This window comes from Prunus mume, linkage group LG5, assembly GCF_029339155.1.
Source record: "Prunus mume cultivar Tortuosa linkage group LG5, ASM2933915v1, whole genome shotgun sequence".
Lineage (NCBI taxonomy): Eukaryota > Viridiplantae > Streptophyta > Magnoliopsida > Rosales > Rosaceae > Prunus > Prunus mume.
Genome location: NC_142702.1, coordinates 2,370,822 through 2,389,850, shown reverse-complemented (window position 1 = coordinate 2,389,850; position 19,029 = coordinate 2,370,822). Strand labels below are relative to the sequence as shown.

Here is a 19,029-nt window from a genome sequence, read left to right as displayed (position 1 = left end):
AATAAGTAAAATTGGCAAAGGGGCGCTAATATAATGATTTGGAATAATTGTTCTCTCATGAAAAGTTATGTCATGGGTTCGAGTCTTATCATGAGTTTAATACAGGCAAAAAGTCATTTTTGATCCCTGTAGTTTGCCACTATTACCACTTTGGTCCCTATCGTTTCAATTCGATCAATTTTGTCTTTGTAGTTTCAATTCCGAGCAATTCAATAACAATTCCCAATTTTTTGTCAAATTACTTTAATATGGAGGGGCATTTCGGTCCAATCTTGCATCCCCTCCACAACTACTCCCTAGCCACCCAAGCAATCCCTAATGTAGTTTTTCTTATGTTTTCAAATCTCAAGCCCCTACTTTATCTTGGGTTCATGATGAGAGGTTTTAGGCAATGCATGTAATTAGTTTTGGAGTTTGATGAGAGAGAGAGAGAGAGAGAGAGAGAGAGAGAGAGAGAGAGAGAGAGAGAGAGAGTGAGTGAGTGAGTGAGTGAAGGGAAAAGGTGGTTGTGGAGGGAGGGAATAAGGTGGTTGTGGAGGGAGGGAATAAGGTGATTGTGGAGGTGGTTGGGTCATGGCTATAGGATAGGGAGTGGGTTGAGTTAGGAGGAGGAGGAGGATAGTTGGGGAGGGGGAGGAGGGATGAGAGAAGGTGGTTGGGTAGGCGTTGCTAGGTTTTTGTGGGGGTGGTTGTGGAGGGGTTGTAAGTTGGACCAAAATGCCCTTCCATATTAGAGTAATTTAACAAAAAAAATGGGGATTATCTTTGAATTGCTCAAAATTGAAACTACATGGACAAAATTGATCAAATTGAAACTACATGAACCAAAAATGACTTTTTGCCTTTGTGGTATATTTACTAATCAGTAATTTGATTAAGTACTAATTACTAAAATGTCCTCGTTGTTGGGTTAAAGTAGATGTTAAATTTGGAATTTTAAAAATTGTGTGAGGATATAATGGGTAAAAAAGATGAATTCATAATGAGTTAGTTCTCCATGAATTATAATAGCACATTTCACCCAATAATTGAATTCCTCCAAAATCAAGAATTCAATTCGTAATTTTGTGTGGGTCTCACTTACTTTTTAATTCTTTGATGTGAAGTAAACGCAAGAATCGTCTATAGGTGGAATTCAATTCCTGATGAGAATTCCAATTCCTAATTAGTAAACACACCATTAATATATTATCGTCCCTCTCAATAGAAAAGATTCTTAAAAAAGAAAAAATAAATAAATAATCTGTGAAATTGAATTTATAGCGACGAACGACGAAGAACTCATATTGATAATCATTCCTTTAATTGGACTCATAATATTAATGTATGTATCACGCGAAAGGTAATTGTCGCCTCCAGATCCTTTGTTGTTTCTAAAATTGGGATGATCTCTGATATTCTACTCTTTCTTTCTTTTCAGTCCCATATAAGTGCAAATTTTTGTTGCCAAAAAAAGTACATTCGCATTATTGCTTTTGAAGCATAGTACATTTGTATTTAACAATATTTGGCCTATAGCCATAGCTCAAGTACACCCAATGTCTCTCAATCAAAACAAAGAACCAATAATCACACTCACAACCAAATAGTATAGTGTGATTCTCTCAAATGGTGACCTCTACCCGAACAAAAAAGAGAGATTTCTCTCTAACCAAATGTGGCCAAGAAAACCTAAACAAGTACCTCTTGTTTGTGCAAATAATCTCACGGGAAAATATTCGCTTCTAGATCTTTCAACCTTCGATCTTCCTTCTCTCTCTTCCTCGATATCCTTAAAAAAGATTGTAGTAAATAGACCACATCAGGGGGGTGTTGGCCAAATACCCTCCGATATCTAAGTTAGTTCGAGTGTTTGTAGGAAAACAACAGCTAAGCAAAGGGTACGGAGTTTATTTATGGTGTGAACTGGGCGGCCGGAGCAATGTGGAGAAAATATAGAGAGTGGAGAGTGGAGAGAGAGCTTCAGGTATTTTTCTCGGGTATTAGGAGTATGTTTAGATGTACCTTGAATGATGAATGAAGTCATCTATTTATAGGAGCCTCAGGGTTAGGGTTTTGTAGAGAATATGATGAGTTTATTCTCTACCCAAATTCGTAGGGATCGAGTCGGACTTAGATAATATCTGATTTAATGATATTATCTCTTTTTATGAAGATAATATCTGAATTAAATGATATTATCTCTTTTTATGAAGATAATATCTGAATTAATGATATTATCTTCTCTTTATTAGGATAATATTTGAATTAATGATATTATCTTATTAAATAAAGATAATATCATATTAATTAAGATATTTATCCAAATTAATTAATTGGCCAGATAAACTGGTTCAATTAATTAATTTAAGAGATAATCTTCTTTTCCATGTGGCGCGCTGTGATTGGAGACGAAAATATTTGCTCCCACACCTCTCACATGACAAACTGCAAACAAAATGCACCGCTTCCTATTGGACCCAATCCATTTAAATAGCCTAAAAATAAAGTCAAAATTTAATATTTACAATCCATGGCAGGTTACCAAAAAATTTGTAGTATAACTTAAGGGTGGGTGTTTTAACTAGTGAACTAAACCGAATCGAGTTGAAAAAAAATTGTGTTGATCAAAAAGTCAACTTAGGATCAAAAACTGAACCGGATCGCTTTGGATCGGTTCTCATTCCGATTCTTGTCTTGAAAAAATCGATAACTGAACCAAACCGATTATGTTAAGTTTACTTATTCATTTATATCTGAAATTATTAGTAAGCCTAATTAATTAATATTCAAATCACATTAGTAACTCCAAAAAATATTTAAATATTTTAGTTCGATTAATACCTAAATGTCTTAGTTCCAATTTATACCCAACTAAATAACAACTCTACCCCAACTTCTTTTTCTTTTCAGTGAACCATACTTGTTTTTGTTGCACTTCCGTCTCTCTCTTTTCCACCTATTTCTTTATATTTTTCCTCTTATCTATCTCTTCATCTCTTTCTCTCTTAATTTATCTCTTCTACCTATTTTTCTATTCTTCCTATTTCTATCTTCTTCATATCTTCATATTTTTATCTTTCCAAACAAGAAACCAGCATAATCAAACCGGACCTATTAGATTTGGCTCAGTTATACTAAACATTTTCTATGAAACTGAACTGATACAAACCGTGAGTAATTTTCGGTTTCAATTTCAATTCAAGGGAAAACCAGAATGCGCCCACCCCTAGTACAACTTATTAGCTTATGAAGATAGAACCTTGTTTTTTTCTCAAAAATTATGAAACCAGTCTTGTGGATCCCATTTTATATTTGAAATGAAACCATTTTCTTTGTTTTTACCTTTGCCAGAGCTTTCAGAACTGCATGTGCATATGTTTGGACAAAGTTGTATACAGGAAATTAATAATTCAGTGCCTACATGCACCTAGAACTAGAAGATCTAGATATTTCAAAGTCTGCATCAAGTTTAACATTCAGTATTTAAATAAAAGGCTTTATATCAAAAAACGTCTTTGTGGTTCATAAAATTATAGATTGTGTCCTTCTTTTTCTTTTTCTTTTTGTGTCATTTGTGTTCCTCAAAGTTAATATGTGTTCTCACAAATAATCCCTATTAGGTTCTGTCAAAAATTCTGTTAATTAGCTTATGTGGCATATATGTGGAGTTCATATATCCAATAATGTAGTGTCATGTGTATTTAAAATACAATATATATATATATATATTTAAATAATTTATAATTCATAAAAATTAAAAATTAAAAAACCAAAAGAAAAGTTGTATTTTAAAATTTAAATTATTTTAAATATATATTGTATTTTAAATACACGTGGCACTATATAATTGGATATGTGGAGCATCAGCATACTAACGAAGTATTTGTTGGAAGGACTATTTATGAGCACATATATTAATCTTGAAGACCACGAATGATACAAAAAAAAAAAAACAAGGACGGAATTTGATAATTTCATGGAACGTTTTGTGATTAAAAAAAACCTATATAAAATGAAAATCCATGTACAAGACTATCTCCAACCCAACATGTTCCATACTCAAATTTTGCACTTTCAAATGCCACTTTGCAGCAATACACAATGTCTCAAAATAGTTTTTTTTTTTTTTCCTCCAATCCTTGCCTGCTTCCTTTTTTTCTTTTTCTTTTTTTGGGTCGAAAATTGCCTGCTTCGTTTTCCTTTCCTTTTTTGATAAGTTACCCAACTGTTAACGACAAGACCCACACAACCCAAACATGCTACAATCACTTCTGTCCACGTGATATTCTCAACATGCAAAGTAAACACAGTGTAGCCTTCACCTAAATATAGCTATGCCCTATCAATAGATTTATAAGGAGTTGAAAAAGAAAAGACTAAATGTGGAAAAGATTAACTGCACTCAAACCCAAAACATCATGAACCTCTCCTCCCATACATAAATCACTCACAATCTCACCACTTTCCTCGGGCTGGACTCAGTGATCATTGACAATATTAATCACATTCTCAATATTTCTCTTGGAGCTCGGCTAGTATTTACCTAATTAACAAAACACCAACTTAGCCATGGAAATGAAGATGAAGAAGGTTGCTTGCTTTGTCCTCTTTGCTGCTGCATTTGTCAGCGTTGTGATGGCTCGTAAGAAAGGCAAGGACAAAGCCACCAGAGCACCAAAACCTGCAAAAGCACAAAAATCAAGCAGCGATATCTCTGCTGGCCTGCCCACCTGGGGTTCCTTAGTTGCTGCCTGCCTTGTATCATACCTTACCTACTACTTGCTGCCCGCCTTGAATGAAGAGTTCTTTCATATATATTAGGAACTAAGGAAGGGAATAAGATTGAATTGGAATAGGGTTTCTCTTGTTTTGTTCTACTTCATTTTTGTTAGAGGACTTATCATTTCTTTCACGTCTTTTGGAATGTTTTAGATTTTTTTTTTGGTAGTAACAATTAATTACTAAAGATAACCAATATGTATTTAGGCAAATTATTCTCAAATCTGTTGATGTCATTTGTTTTTCAGACATCCTTTGCTTAATCTGATGAGCCTTTAGCACATGTGCTACGGTTTAAAGTGGTCAAACCAAATCAGTCTCATCGATTTTGTTCAGTTTTAATACTAAAAGTACAACCTTAACCTACAGACCATAATTTGGTCTGGTTTAGTTTTGCCTACATGAAAATCACATAAATCATCGAAACAAACCGCCTATATTTTAATATATATTGTATGATACTTGCATTTCCTTATTGGTTATCATCATGTATTATTATGTTTCATCGTACACGTTGATATCAACCTTTAATATAATTAGGTTGTTACTTTGTTACCTTGATGTAATATTGAATAATATTGTTAGGATGTTAGAGATTTAGCGCCTATACGGTAATGTTTTTGGAGAATGTTTTTTTAGAATATTTTCAAAGAATGAAAACAAGAAAACAAATTTGCATTTTTAGGAATTGAAAATGCGTCTGATAAATTAATTAGAAAACATCTTCAGAAAATAAAAACAATGAAAATATGTCTGGTAGTACAATTTGAAAATATAATATGTAAGTTGTTTTTCAAGTGTATTTTTGCTAAAATATGTTATAAATAGAATTTTTTTTTAAATGTATAACTTAACAAATAAAAAATTATATTACTTTTTTAAAATTAAAGTTTTTTTTATTATAAATCTCAATGTCCCAAATTTTATTTGGCAAATTTGTTTTAACAGACATTACACTTAATCATACGTCAAATAAACCATGAGAAATGGATTTCCTTAGCACAAACTCGGAATCTTGTCAGCAATTAATATCCAATGCATTAATTGTTCTTTTCTTCCGTTTTTTTATAGATAACTAAACACTTTACCACAATATCCTATATACACTAACATGTTTTATGATCCCTTATATCACGTTTAGGGTGGGACATCTCATCCACGGACAGTATTGTATCGATTGTTTGGTTTGGTTTAGTTTGGTTAAATAATTATGTTTTATTTTTAATTATACTAATCCGATTTGTACCAAAACGTTTGGTTAAAAAGCAAAGTAACAATATCTCTAAATTCTAACTCGACAAAAACCCGTACCGATCTAATATTTATAATTATTTTATTATTTAATTACTAATATACGAAAAAGTTAGCCTTGCCAACAATATTATGATTTATCCCAAAACAGAAAATGCCAAAAATGGTATTAAAAAATATATTACCTATCAATTTCGATATTCCAAAAAGAAAGACATGAAAAATCTCCCTTAAATCCCTCCTAAACCAAACTCCCAACGCAGCACTCTCAACTCCAAGGCGTTTTCAGCGAATACTCTTCACTGCTCATCTTCAACGTCAAGTTTCACCGATCTCAGCCCAACAAATTCCACCACAAGGCCACCATGGAAATGAAGAAGATTGTCTGCGCTGTCCTCTTCGCCGCAGCCTCTGTCAGCGCTGTGATGGCTCATGAAGGTCACGACCACGCCCACGCCTACACCCCCAGCCCCGCCCCCGCCCCAGGACCAGGAGGAGCCGCAAATGATGCCTGTGCCAGCCTCCCTGTCTTGGGGTCCGTGGTGGGTGCCTCCATTGTGTCCTTCATTGCTTACTACATGCAGTAAATTAATTTATGTTTTTTTAAAAAAAAATTTGAGAGTTAAGAGAGAGCTCATGAATTATTGACTACTTCATAGAGATTGGAGGGTGTCTCTCTTGGTTCTCATTTCTTTTTACTTATAATGCAATAAATTAAAAGAGCTTCTGGTTCTGGGTTTTTTCTTTTTCTTTCTTGTTCTTTTTTTTATATTTATTTTTGGTGCATGATCTCCATTTTCCAAGCTTTCAATTGATATTGTTAGCTACCTGTAGTGAGAATGTGTTCCAGGTACTTTTTATCTCACAAATGCAAGTGCGAGTTGTATTGCAGAAATCTTGGCTGAGATCGTATTTTTAATTTAGGTCCAAATACCATCCTTAATACCATATATTGTGGCATAATCGCATTGATCTCTTACCTCATTTCGTTGGGAAGCTAAGGATTTCTTACTATATCTTAGTCCTCAATTTGAGCCACTTTATCTATTCTGAATTCTATGGAATGATTTGAGAAAGTTTACCTAATGGATGAGATTTCCTAAACTTCCTTAATAGGACATTTGGCACCATATTGTTGATCCAAATCAAGTCAAAATCTTATTAGTGTGTAATGACATGAATCTTTGTTTGATTTGGTTCGACCCACCCTAATTATTTCAGGCCCATTTTTATTACGGTCACACTTTCACACAGTGGTTATCATATAATGCCTAATAATTTTAGAAAACGAGGAATTACTGAGATACTATTACATAGTATAACTCTTTCACTTGATATAACATTAGAATTTGTTTATTCACATGTTATAATATGAGAATTTATTCACGTGTTATAATATGAATGAACGACAATAGACAACATAATTAAGATTGTCCACTTTTGAGATATGGCATCAATCAATATCCTAACACATAAACCAGTTATTTTATTTTATTTTATTTTGAAATAACGCAGTAACAAGCAAGTAGAAACTACATATAGAAAATTGAATATAATCCTTATTTATTTATTTATTAAACTCCCTCCCCAGTCAAATATTCCAATTTGGGTCTGCACAATGGCCCGCTTGAAATAATTTTGGGCCGGGTGTCTAAATTGGGGTCATTCTGCTGAAAAGCCTAAAATTTTACCTCACGGCTCTCGCTCTCCCAACCCTCTGTTTCTGTCTCTGCGTCTCTCTGAATTTTTGTTTCACCAAAAATGGCCGCCATGATCTCACGCAGATTCAGCTCCAAGCTTGCAAGGCTCTCTCATCCTTATTCATCATGGTATGTATCTTCCACCTACCTCATCACCGAAAAGCTCCAAGACTCTACGCCTAAACCCTTCACCCACTCCTCCAATTCCACTTTCTCACAATCACACTCAAACCCCATCACCGTTGTCAAAGACTACAAAACAGCACCAACTCCAAAACCCATAAACCCCAATCTCAGTTGGGTACCAACTAGAAAATCCAGTACTCAAAACCCTGAATTTATGCACCAAAGGGTTTTTGATCCACAGCCCAAAAAACCCAATTTTGGTTTTACACAGTCATGTTCAAGTTTCAGTACCAATTTATGGTTATCAGATCAAAGACCCAGATTTCTTTCAACCTCTAGTTCACCACCATCAGAATCTGAAAAGCCCCAAAACCCAAGTGAATACCCTAGTCAAAACCCTGATTTCAAGCACCAAGAAATTGAAGGACCGACCGTGGAGCGAGACCTATCGTCCTTGGCCAATGAGACCAGAGAAGTTCTTGAAGGGATGGCAAAGAACATGTATAATCTGAGCAGGGCATTTGCTCTTCTGGGGTTGGTCCAGCTTGGTGTTGGAGCTTGGATTTCATACATAACCAAGTCCACGCCAATTCCAGAGGTCTCAATTCAGAGCATTTTGGCATTTGGGTTGCCGATCTCATTGGCATTCATGTTGAGGCAGAGTTTGAAGCCGATCTACTTCTTTAAGAAAATGGAGGAGCAAGGTAGGTTGCAGATTTTGACACTCACTCTTCAGGTTGCTAAGAATTTGAATGTCTTCTTTGTTCGGGTTCGCGGGGTTTCTTTCTTGTGTGTAGCTGGTTTGTCAGTTGGAGTCTTGTTTGCTGTGCTTACAAGATGAGTTTTAATTCTTGTTCATGAGATTGTTTTCATGAATTTTGATAATTGATTGTTATGTTATTGGATTTTTGTATCCTTATATTTTACGGGAAGTGAAAACGAATCTAACAATCCCATCTTTATCTACCAAACCAGCCTATAAATCAAGCCAATGGCATTATCAGTTCACCCATCTGAAAATACCAGCAGTTCCTGCTACATGAATGTTGTTACATTTAGACCATAATCAACTTAATCAATGGTCTAGATTCATTTTACGACGATATAAGCAAAATCTTATGCTTGGAGACCATTTCCCTGGTGAAGGTCATTGGAAATTATGTTTAGGATGCAGCAAGCTTATGCGAGTGGTTTGTTTGTGCAATTGTATACGGTGGCAAGGCAACAATCGGAATAACTAACCCTATTATCTTCTTTTTTGATATATTATTCTAATTTTCTTATTTGGCAGTGATTCATTCAAGAATATTTAGCATCTTCATTACTGAAAAACGCTGCATGCATATCATGAGAGACATTACTAAATTGAATTTGCAATTTCTCTAAACAAAAAAAGAAAAACAAGTACCACGAAGCTTTGCTGACATACGAGGCAACTAATCTCTCTTTTAATCCTTTTTACCTTTTTTTTTGGTTTATCAATGTATAAATATTACAAAGCAAAATTAACAGATTATCCTTCAAAAAAGAAACCATTTATCCATCCGCCCTATTCACAAATTTTATCGCGAACAATATTATCTCCGGAAGAAACACCTACGGACTCGATCCAAAATACTTTCCCTCGCTTTATCCCATATGCCATAACAACCAAACCCCTCTTTTATCTCCAAATCAAAAGAATAAACCAAAAATTTGCGAGTAGGGAAACCTTCCCCTCCACTTCAGCCTCCATGTAACAATGTTCTCCACCCTTTACAAAAAGAATATACTCCAATTTATTGGATTTCCAACAATCCCTAGCATTTCATGTGGTGCAATTTCAAGTCGGGCATATTGCAGAAGGTAACATTTTTGGACTAGTTGCCCTCTGGCTTAGGTTCTGTTCGCACGTAGGTTAGACTACGAGCTGTCGGTGAAGGAACAGGATTGCCAGTGACTGGAGCACCACTCTCACCTGGAGTGGCTTGAGTATCCCGCTTCCACTGCATGCTCCTGGCACCAGGTTTGATTAGGGGACGAGGCCTATATGCACCAGACATGCCTCTTGGGAAGGGCGACCTAGCAAACCTCGCAGTGGCAAACGGCGATCCCCGGGCAATCCGTGGCCATGTGATGACAGGAGCTGCTTCTTGATGTGCAGCGCCCCTCTTCACAACCTGCAACAGGATGATAACGAGGGTCAATATTTTGTTGCATAGTAACTACCTTTTAAACCCTAAAAAATAAAACCATTCCATGTTCATTTTCGGTCACAGCCAAAAATGCAATCAACACACATATTCCCTGCTATGAACAATTTATCTTACAAGATCATATGTTAAGAAGCAAGCTAAATATGATGTATATTCCCAAAGAGCTCACAATAGCAAAAACCATCAGAGATAATCATTACCTTAAGGATCCGGGACATGAAGGAGGTGCCATCCAGAGATAATGCATTGTCTGCCGCCTCCTTCCGTGTGAACTCTACATAAGCCGACCTGCTCAAGTAAAGTTATTTAGCAAAAATAACAACTGAATATGTATCATCCTCAAAGAAAAAGGAAGGATTTGGATGAGACGACACATCTTACCCTTTAGGTTGCCCAGTTGCTGCATCAGTAAGTATCACCACTTTTAGCACTTCCCCAAACTTGTTGAAATGTCGAGAAAGACTATCTTTTGTAGCAGCAAAATGGACCTGTGCATTCATAACAAAATATAATCTAAACTGACAATGCACAGAACCAAGACAATATGTTAAACCTTGAACAAGAAGAGGAGCTATTACATTGTTAACAAAGATGGTTCGAGATTCTGCATCCTCCAAAGGACGTCCAGCAGCATATGCACCTACAGGATATTCCAAGAACAAAAATTAATAAGATGTAGAGTAGCGTAGTGCTCAAATCAGGATGATACAGCACCGATAAGGAAATCAATTGTTTGAGGAGCTAGAAACAGGGTCCTTACTCCCCTAAATAAGGGGGAACAGTAACAGGAATTACGATATTAGCATGGAAGCAAAAAGAGAGCTGACTATTTCAGAGTTTCAACACACCAGTAGAAGAGGAAAGCATCCTTTGAGAATCTGCAGCAGGGTTCGCCTGTTATCATGAAAACATATTCAATGGCAGTCTCCAGGGCACCAACCAAAAAAAAAAAGGAACTGAGGACGAAAAAAAAATTGCCGTGTGGGGTGGGGGAGATCGAACTTACATTTCCATTACTAACTGCGACAGGGTTGCTATTCTCTTTCATGACCCGCAAATCAGATTTGGGAACCCCTAACTCGCCATCCTGTACAGAAGTCCAGTCATCTGAGTCAGCAACTTCTTTTGGCTCCTGATAATGGGGTGGTTTCCAAGTATTGACATTCACAGATATGTTCACAATCTTATGAGCAGAATTTGCAGGTGCAGTAGGTTGACCCTGATCTTTATTCCTTGATATCCGCATAACATCATCAGCACCCTTGCTTCCACCAGATGTCCCAGTTTGAGAAACATCAGTAACTCTACGACCCATAACATTGACATCATCAAACCCTTCATTGTCTGATATACAATCAGAAGCCAAACCAGTTTCACTTTCTAAGATAGCATTCCTTACAAACTGCCCACTGTGTTCACTTTTTTTAAGATATGTTGATTGCATTTGCTCACGAATTTGGATGGCATCTTCATATACACCATCCTCAGTAGCAGCTTCTCTAAATGATGCAAGTGGGCCACTCGTCTCTGAGACATCCATACCACGACCAAGTCGGTCAAACACACTACCTGATGATTTAACTCTTGTTACATTTTCAGCAGCTTCTGCAACAGCTTTCATTACAGTTGACATGGGATTTGGCACCCTGGCAACAGATTGAATTCGTCGAGGACGATCAGCCACTGATGAGTCAACAGTGGGTGTAGAAACCACAGAACGGAGTCGCTTCAATGTGGGCTGCATTGTTGAATTTGATTGCCTTGAGGTTGTCAGCGCATCCCGCATGGCAAATTGGAGTAGCCGTCGAGGGGCATCAATATTCACTTGAGAAACTGGTTCCCTCTGTCAAGAAATTGAATGAGAAAGTTGGATAACAGTTATCAAAGTGCATACTTTCTATACCAAAAAAGTTGTGAGCAGAATAAATATAGTCTATCATTTTGTTTGGCTTGTCAAGCCTGAGAGCAAGTAGTGTTTTTAAGATTCAAGCCATCGAAATGTCAGAAGAAGGCTAGTTGTACCAGTTATAGCAGTCTAAAATGATCTTCCTTAAATACACATAAATAGCATAGTTACTCTACTCTACAATATCATCTTAACAGATAGATGGAGGATTAGCAAAAGTGGACAAGATCAGCTGTATGTACATTGAAAACCATTAATACGTTCAAAGACAGTTTATTGACATCCAAGCAACAACATGAAAGCCAATCCATGATATCAACATCAAAATCTCTAAAAAGAAAATGATAGGAAAATTGCTGTTTCAGTTCCAAACGTGATCAATAATGGACCACTGATTGATTGAAGAATAATAAACAAAACAATCGTTTACAAGAGTACTTGAACAAATTTTCAGATTTTATTAGTACAAAATTGAAAACTCCAAATTACTGATAGGATAGTTCCAGAACTGAATATCAGCCTTGAATACTTTAATATAGCAGTTTATACCAAACTTCAGCATATATTAATTATAAATATTTATTACATAGACAAAAAAAAATTTACCAGTCAATACAACTGAAGAATAGATAATTATAACATTAATCATATGTCACCAATCAAAAACAGCTGCAAGACCCAAGGTCAAATTATCAGAGTCAAATTCAACAAGACCCTGCTTCAGGATCATAAAAGAAAAAAAATTACAAATTCAAACCTCTGTATTATGTCTCTCATCAGGCCGAATCCTTTTCCTCTGAGCTGCAGGTTGGCGCAAGGGAGATTTTGCACGAATTACTTTGCTATGACTTTTTTCATCTACATGAATATCTCCAATCTCAGAGCTGAGAAAAGGAGGGGGTTCAGCTGCATCCCTCGCTAGTCCTTTCCATTCCCTATTGTGCCGGCTTCTAGTTAATTTATTAGACTTCTCTCTTTCTGGCTCAGAACCCAAATGATAAGAATCAGTGTTTCCTGTTTGGTCACCTGATGTAGTTTTTCTTTTACTCGCATCTTCCATATCAGAATCCTGAGATTGCACATGCAAATCCAAATTTGAAGCCAGATGATCCCACAACCTATTGAGGAAAATTTTAAACAAATAATTAAAACTTTTGTCCACAATACGTGTGACCAAAGCTAGGTTGCTAAACAACCATCATCTATGAACTAACATTGCTCATAAAAGAGGGAAAATAATCAATTACCAAGAAACAAAAGAATCACTGTCATCCCCCAAAAATACGTTCAACTCATTCTTCGCTTCTTCTTTCCGCCTGCCATTCCTTAAAAGGACAATTACATATTCCTGCAACATAAGTTAGAAAACTGAGCTAGAGTTCTAATGGCATAAGTTGTGTATAATTCTACATAAAGAAAAAACCAAGAGGATGAACCCAAGTAGACAATGAAACACAAACAAAAATGGAGACGAAGGCCAACGCGTCATCAAGAAGAAAAAGCGTCCACAAAAGGAATGTTTCACTCTCATCTTATGCAAATTAAACTCCACTGAAATGTGTATATTAAACAAATGAGATGAGAAGAAATTCTGTCATATCACTCAACATTAAATAGTATGCATATAACTCTCTTCTAATGGCATTACTTCCACATTATACGTGAGGAAAAAATCTCAAATGTACAAAATCCCATCACATGACATAACTTAAGGTCCTTTAAGTGGAAATAACTCTGGTCAAACTAGTGAAGTGGCACATGTTTCTGTATTATAAAAAGTACCCGACAAATAAAAATCACTTTATTAAAGAAAAAAACTGCCATGTAGGTATAAAAATAACCCCTCTATGCCTGGCATAACTTTGCCTTCCACAATCCACAAATTCTGTAACTATCAAATTCAGTACTTCTTATCCCCCAAAATATGTCACCACAAACCCAGTAGACCCCTATTCTGCAAGACACTAAACAGCCATGAGTCTTCTATACGACTCTAACCAAATATAGGTCCAACATAAGGCGTAAAAGGATTGCAATTTGACCCAACCAGCCTGCCCACGTAGGGAAAAATTAAAAAAATAAAATAAAACCCGGCCCTATCAAATGTGCTAACCCAAGTCTAACCAATTACACAGCCACCATAAAGCCTAAAAAAGTGAAACCTAAAAACCAGCAACTCATTTGTTAACAACCAGGGCCTAAATTACACCCAAATTTACAAGATAAGAAGAAAACCAAATCTAAATCCAACGTAAAGCATAACCAGTATAAAACTTACACCAAGAGCAACACCCAAGTTTGATCAACCATACCCTAAATTCAACCCAAATACACCTTGCATCTCCCCATCATCACCAAATTGAGCAAAAATGATATTAAAAGGAGGGCAAAGGCTGGGGAGAGAGACAAAATATCTCGCCCCTAAATAAGCCAAGTTACATTTTTCCTATTCTATGATTTCTGCCCACGAACCCGAACAAGAGAACTAGAGAATAGGTGTATGCAGTTTATGCTTATATACACATAAATATCTAGAGAGAGAAGGGGGTGAAGGCAAGGAGAAGGACGGAGTGAGGGAAGAGGAATTTACAAGTATATTCCTAAATAATTAGGCCTGGTTCCTAAAAACCCTTCATTATCAGAGATGTACTTTAGAAGTTTATACTTACAGCTCTGAGATGGAACTGGATAAGACTCAGAATACTCGCATCATCTTGAACTACTAAACTTATACTACAGACCTTAGGTGCCACGCATGCACATCTAAAACAAATAAAAATACAATACGGTTATATGCCAGTTAGTCATTTATATACTAACCCTGAAAAACTGCATTCATATCATTTACCGTAAGAAATATGGGCACAAGAAACAACACAATGGATAAACCAAGACTGTAAATCTCAAGAAACACAAAATTTGCATATATAAAATGGTTCATTTACACGAAAAATACATCTGCAAAGCCACAACCAAAAACAGAGACAGATACATGTACTTATATGAAACTTCTCAACTGTGTTGTGTAAAATATAAATAAATTGGTAGACTACTTCAGGATATTTAATTTTTTTGTTTAATTTTTGTGATCCTGTCACTTTTATAAGGTACAGATGAGGATCATCCTTGTAAATAAAAACATAATAAGATCATAAAGCAATCTCAATGTGTCCCAAGAAAGTCCAAGTACCCGAAGCTTGCTAACATTATGTTTTCAATTTTCAATTATGGAAACCTTATGAAGCATGTCCCTTACATCAAGCCTAATGGTGTGTTGGACATACCACCTCTGCAGTAGCGTAATCTCAAAACCCAAAGTAAACCCTAGGCTTCAAGCCTATATTATTCATAAGTCGAGGGCCCGCACCAATCCATGATATTTCAAATTCATTGCACATATAGGTCATGAGCAATATTGCAAGAAGACATTTTCACAATGGTATGTTCTTCCTCTCTCTCAAAAATAAACTATCTTGGAAGCTTTGTGCCTCTAAAAACTCTCCACGCAGACAACCACCTTAACAGATTCCGTACAAAAATGCCCAAGCAATGCAGTCATAAACAAAAGCCTAAAACATTTGGCACACTTACAGCTCACATTTTGAACAATGGGCATAAATTCCTCAAGAAAATCCAAAGGTGTGATGTATCTTAACTTTTTTCAATCATAAAATGTACCTGACCTGAGGGGCAAGAGAAATGCAAACATTCTCTACATACTCATACGGTCATACCAACTAAAAGTATAAACTCAAAAATCTGGGTAATGATTTAGATGAAACCAAAATTCAAGAGTACTGCAATGCTTAGCATCTCCAAGTCGGATCTGATCGCCTACCTTAAAGCAAATGGCAACATTTCCTAGCCAACGTTCACTAAACCCAATTCATGGCATCAACATTGGTAGCGAAATACATTAAATTCCAGGATAAGCATAATTTAGACGGTGAAGCCAAAACCAAAGCCAAAGCCAAATCTTTCCTCCACATAAAGTAAGAACCAAGAAAACCATATGCAATCACCCAAATAAAACATAAAATCAACCGACAAATTCCCCAAAACGCAATCAAACCACTGAAAACCGGCCAACAATCATCGTAAATTTCAGAACAACGCGCAAAAGGGACCAAAAGCCAAATGAGAGAGTCCGTACCACAAGAGTGTCGTCGGTGTAATCCCCCATGAACTCCTTAAGCTTCTCCCTCACACTCGCTCTCAACTTGACAACTGAATCGCCCGTCAAATTAACCCTAAAGGTCCTATCATCGACTCGATCCACGCTGCCCATCGCCACAAAACCCTAATTTCCGGCCTCAAAATAACCCCTCTTACCAAATGCTTCAGAAACCTCAACCAATCGCAAACCCCTAGCTCTCGGGTTTATAAATATCCGCAACCGAATCAAATCCCTCCCTCCTCCGGAACTGGGCGATAACTGTGTACGGAAAGATAGGGGATTTTCCCGGGAAAGTGATGGAAAAGAATTCCTAGGTTATTGGGTTATAGGGTTTCATGGGAAAAAACCCCCCGGGAGCGAATTTCCGGGGAGAAAATGGAATTTTGAGAGAGAAGAGAGAGTGTTTTGATTGAGAGGGTGCCTTCTGGGAAATTATATTTCGCAAATTATAGTTTTCTACTGGGAGTGGGAGAATGCTGTGATTTCTCTCTTCTTTGTTTGCTGCAGGTTGGGGATAATAATTCGTATGGTTGTTTATGGGCTTTTTTCCTTTTTTGGCAACTCTTTTTTATATATTCTTATTCTTATTTAGGTCAGCTTCTCAAAGATTTGGACAACCCGGTCCAATTTTAAGTTGGGCTTTTTTTAGGCTATCTCCAACCCAGAGATTGAAACCTAAAATTTGCTTTCTTTCTTTTTTTTTTTTCTTTTTTTTTTCTTTTTGGGCCCCGGATAACATTTGACTATTGTTATCCAAAGGTCCAAATTCAAAATACTTTTCATCTCGATATCTAACGTTCCAAATAAAATTCAATGGTGGTGAATAAAAGGGAGCTTTAGTTTTAAAACACAATATAGTTTACTAATTTGGAAGATAATAATACAATTTCATCTAAGAATAATGCTACTCTTATTACATTTGTATACCACATCTCTATACCATCTTATGTGGCAGTTGAGGTGGACAACCACGTCAATTAAAATTATTTAATATTTTCTTTTATTTTATGATTTATTCCAATATTTGTTTTTCTAATTGTCTTAATTAAAATACACTTTATTGATTTAATTGATGTGGCATATAATATGGACATGCCACATCATGTGGTATAGAAATATGGGATAAAAATGTGGTAAGTGTAGCATTACTCTTTCATCTAATTAGCATAAGGCCAAAGACCAAATGTGGCACCTAATTTTACAAAAAAATCACTAAAAAATATCAAAATTACACACAATGTCACTCCTTCTAAGGTAAGCATATTATGCCACATGTCCATATCTAGCTAACTACCACTGCCGGAATCCCGCCCCCGGCCACCACTGCGCCGGCCAACACCACCGGAATTCTGCCGGCCACCACTGGAATTCGTCGTCGGCCACCGCCACCACCGCCGTCAGTCATCACTTGCCACCGTCTACAAGGGACCAACTCTGTTGCCCTTTATTTACCTTTTTAAAAAAAAAAAGATTTTGTGTCATTGAATGGACTTGAACCTTGACCCTCAAATGAGGAAGGCTCACTCATAAACCACTACACCAAACTTGATTTTGTAATATTTATTCAGTTATACAGTATTTATATAAACAATCAACGGTTTTTAAAAATAAAAAAAAATCATTTCAACACTTGTTCACACAAAAACTGCAAATAAAAACAAAAATTGCAACAAAAATACAATGTAGATATCAATTATGTTTAAAAAAACAAAAACAGCTACAAAAATAATTGCAATTAAATGAAAACTGCAATGCAGTTTCCGGTTTCAAAAGTCCAATTTTCAGTTCCTTTGCTCTTGGGTAGTTCTACTCTTCTCTTGCCCACCCAATTCCTCATCTGGGTTGCCTCTACTCTTCAAATTGGTGAGGTTGAAGGCTAAGGAAAGAACAAAAATCAAATTTTAATTAAATGAAAACTGCAATGCAGTTTCCAATTTCCAAAAGACCAATTTTGAGTTCCCTTGCTCTTGGGTAGTTCTACTTTTCTCTTACCCACCCACTTCCTCATCTGGGTAGCCTCTACTCTTCAAATTGGTGAGGTTGAAGGCCGAGGAAAGAACAAAAATCAAATTGTAATTAAATGAAAACTGCAATGCAGTTTCCAGTTTCCAAAAGTCCAATTTTGAGTTCCCTTGCTCTTAGGTAGTTCTACTCTTCTCTTGCCCACCCAATTCCTCATCTGGGTAGCCTCTACTCTTCAAATTGGTGAGGTTGAAGGTCAAGGAAAGAGCAAAAATCCAATTGTAATTAAATGAAAACTGCAATATAGTTTCCAAAAGTCCAATTTTGAGTTCTCTTGCTCTTGGGTAGTTCTACTCCTCTTGCCCATTATATGGGTAGCCTCTACTCTTTAAATTGGTGAGGTCGAAGGCCAAGGAAAGAACAAAAATCTAATTGTAATTACCAAAACTGCAATGCAGTTTCTGAAACTGCAATGTAGTTTGTGCAAAACTACAATGCATAACCTGTGTAAAATTTCCCTGAACTGAAGCTTAAATGGTATTGCAAGATATTATATGACAGTGATGGCATCAACCATTTCCAAATCAAGACAAATGCATAGTAAGTGAGCTTTAGTTGCAGCTAAATTAGATCATTGCCTGACCTAATTATGTGCTATATAAAACGACGTTTGTGCTATATAAAATAAGACCAAATTATGTACAAAGAACAACGATCATAGAATAAGATGCGTCAACCTCCAAACTTGAGTGATGAGTACATGTCCTAAATAAAAGGAGAAAATATATTTGAAACAAGCAAAGGGCAAGTGGCAATCCTTGTACTAGAGCTGTATCAAATTGATTTAATAAAAAAGAATTCTAGCTACGTTCTTTGTCACTTGCTTGCCCAGCTGGATTACTAGTAACACTAAGCATGCTCATTGAAAAGACATTGGAACGTGCAATGGAA

General features: G+C 36.2%; 3 protein-coding genes across 3 annotated transcripts; 2 read left to right on the top strand and 1 right to left on the bottom strand.

Annotated features, from left to right (window-relative positions):
• The first annotated feature begins 6,290 nt into the window (after nucleotides 1-6,290).
• On the top strand, nucleotides 6,291-6,619 carry LOC103330542 (arabinogalactan protein 23). The gene has a single exon (XM_008233140.2). The coding sequence runs from the start codon at nucleotides 6,378-6,380 to the stop codon at nucleotides 6,597-6,599; it is 222 nt and encodes a 73-aa protein (XP_008231362.2). The 5' UTR covers nucleotides 6,291-6,377; the 3' UTR covers nucleotides 6,600-6,619.
• A 1,080-nt stretch (nucleotides 6,620-7,699) lies between these two features.
• On the top strand, nucleotides 7,700-8,743 carry LOC103330501 (uncharacterized). The gene has a single exon (XM_008233092.2). It carries the CDS (start codon nucleotides 7,774-7,776, stop codon nucleotides 8,677-8,679), a length of 906 nt encoding a protein of 301 aa, XP_008231314.2. The 5' UTR covers nucleotides 7,700-7,773; the 3' UTR covers nucleotides 8,680-8,743.
• Nucleotides 8,744-9,264: 521 nt separating this feature from the next.
• LOC103330500 (RNA binding (RRM/RBD/RNP motifs) family protein) lies at nucleotides 9,265-16,652 on the bottom strand. The gene is made up of 9 exons (XM_008233091.3): nucleotides 16,093-16,652; nucleotides 13,187-13,287; nucleotides 12,697-13,057; nucleotides 11,040-11,876; nucleotides 10,882-10,927; nucleotides 10,612-10,673; nucleotides 10,415-10,521; nucleotides 10,234-10,321; nucleotides 9,265-9,997 (listed from the first exon to the last, which is right to left on the bottom strand). The coding sequence occupies exons 1-9, from the start codon at nucleotides 16,225-16,227 to the stop codon at nucleotides 9,698-9,700; spliced, it is 2,037 nt and encodes a 678-aa protein (XP_008231313.2). The 5' UTR covers nucleotides 16,228-16,652; the 3' UTR covers nucleotides 9,265-9,697.
• Nucleotides 16,653-19,029: the final 2,377 nt, after the last annotated feature.

Excerpts from the sequence above, each read along its gene's own strand:
- LOC103330542 (XM_008233140.2), top strand. The coding sequence starts at position 6,378 with ATGGAAATGAAGAAGATTGTCTGCGCTGTCCTCTTCGCCGCAGCCTCT.
- LOC103330501 (XM_008233092.2), top strand. The coding sequence starts at position 7,774 with ATGGCCGCCATGATCTCACGCAGATTCAGCTCCAAGCTTGCAAGGCTC.
- LOC103330500 (XM_008233091.3), bottom strand. The coding sequence starts at position 16,227 with ATGGGCAGCGTGGATCGAGTCGATGATAGGACCTTTAGGGTTAATTTG. Across the intron at positions 10,928-11,039 it reads TCGCAGTTAGTAATGGAAAT|GCGAACCCTGCTGCAGATTC; the intron begins GTAAGTTCGATC and ends TCATGATAACAG. Across the intron at positions 10,674-10,881 it reads GATGCTTTCCTCTTCTACTG|GTGCATATGCTGCTGGACGT; the intron begins GTGTGTTGAAAC and ends AATATCCTGTAG.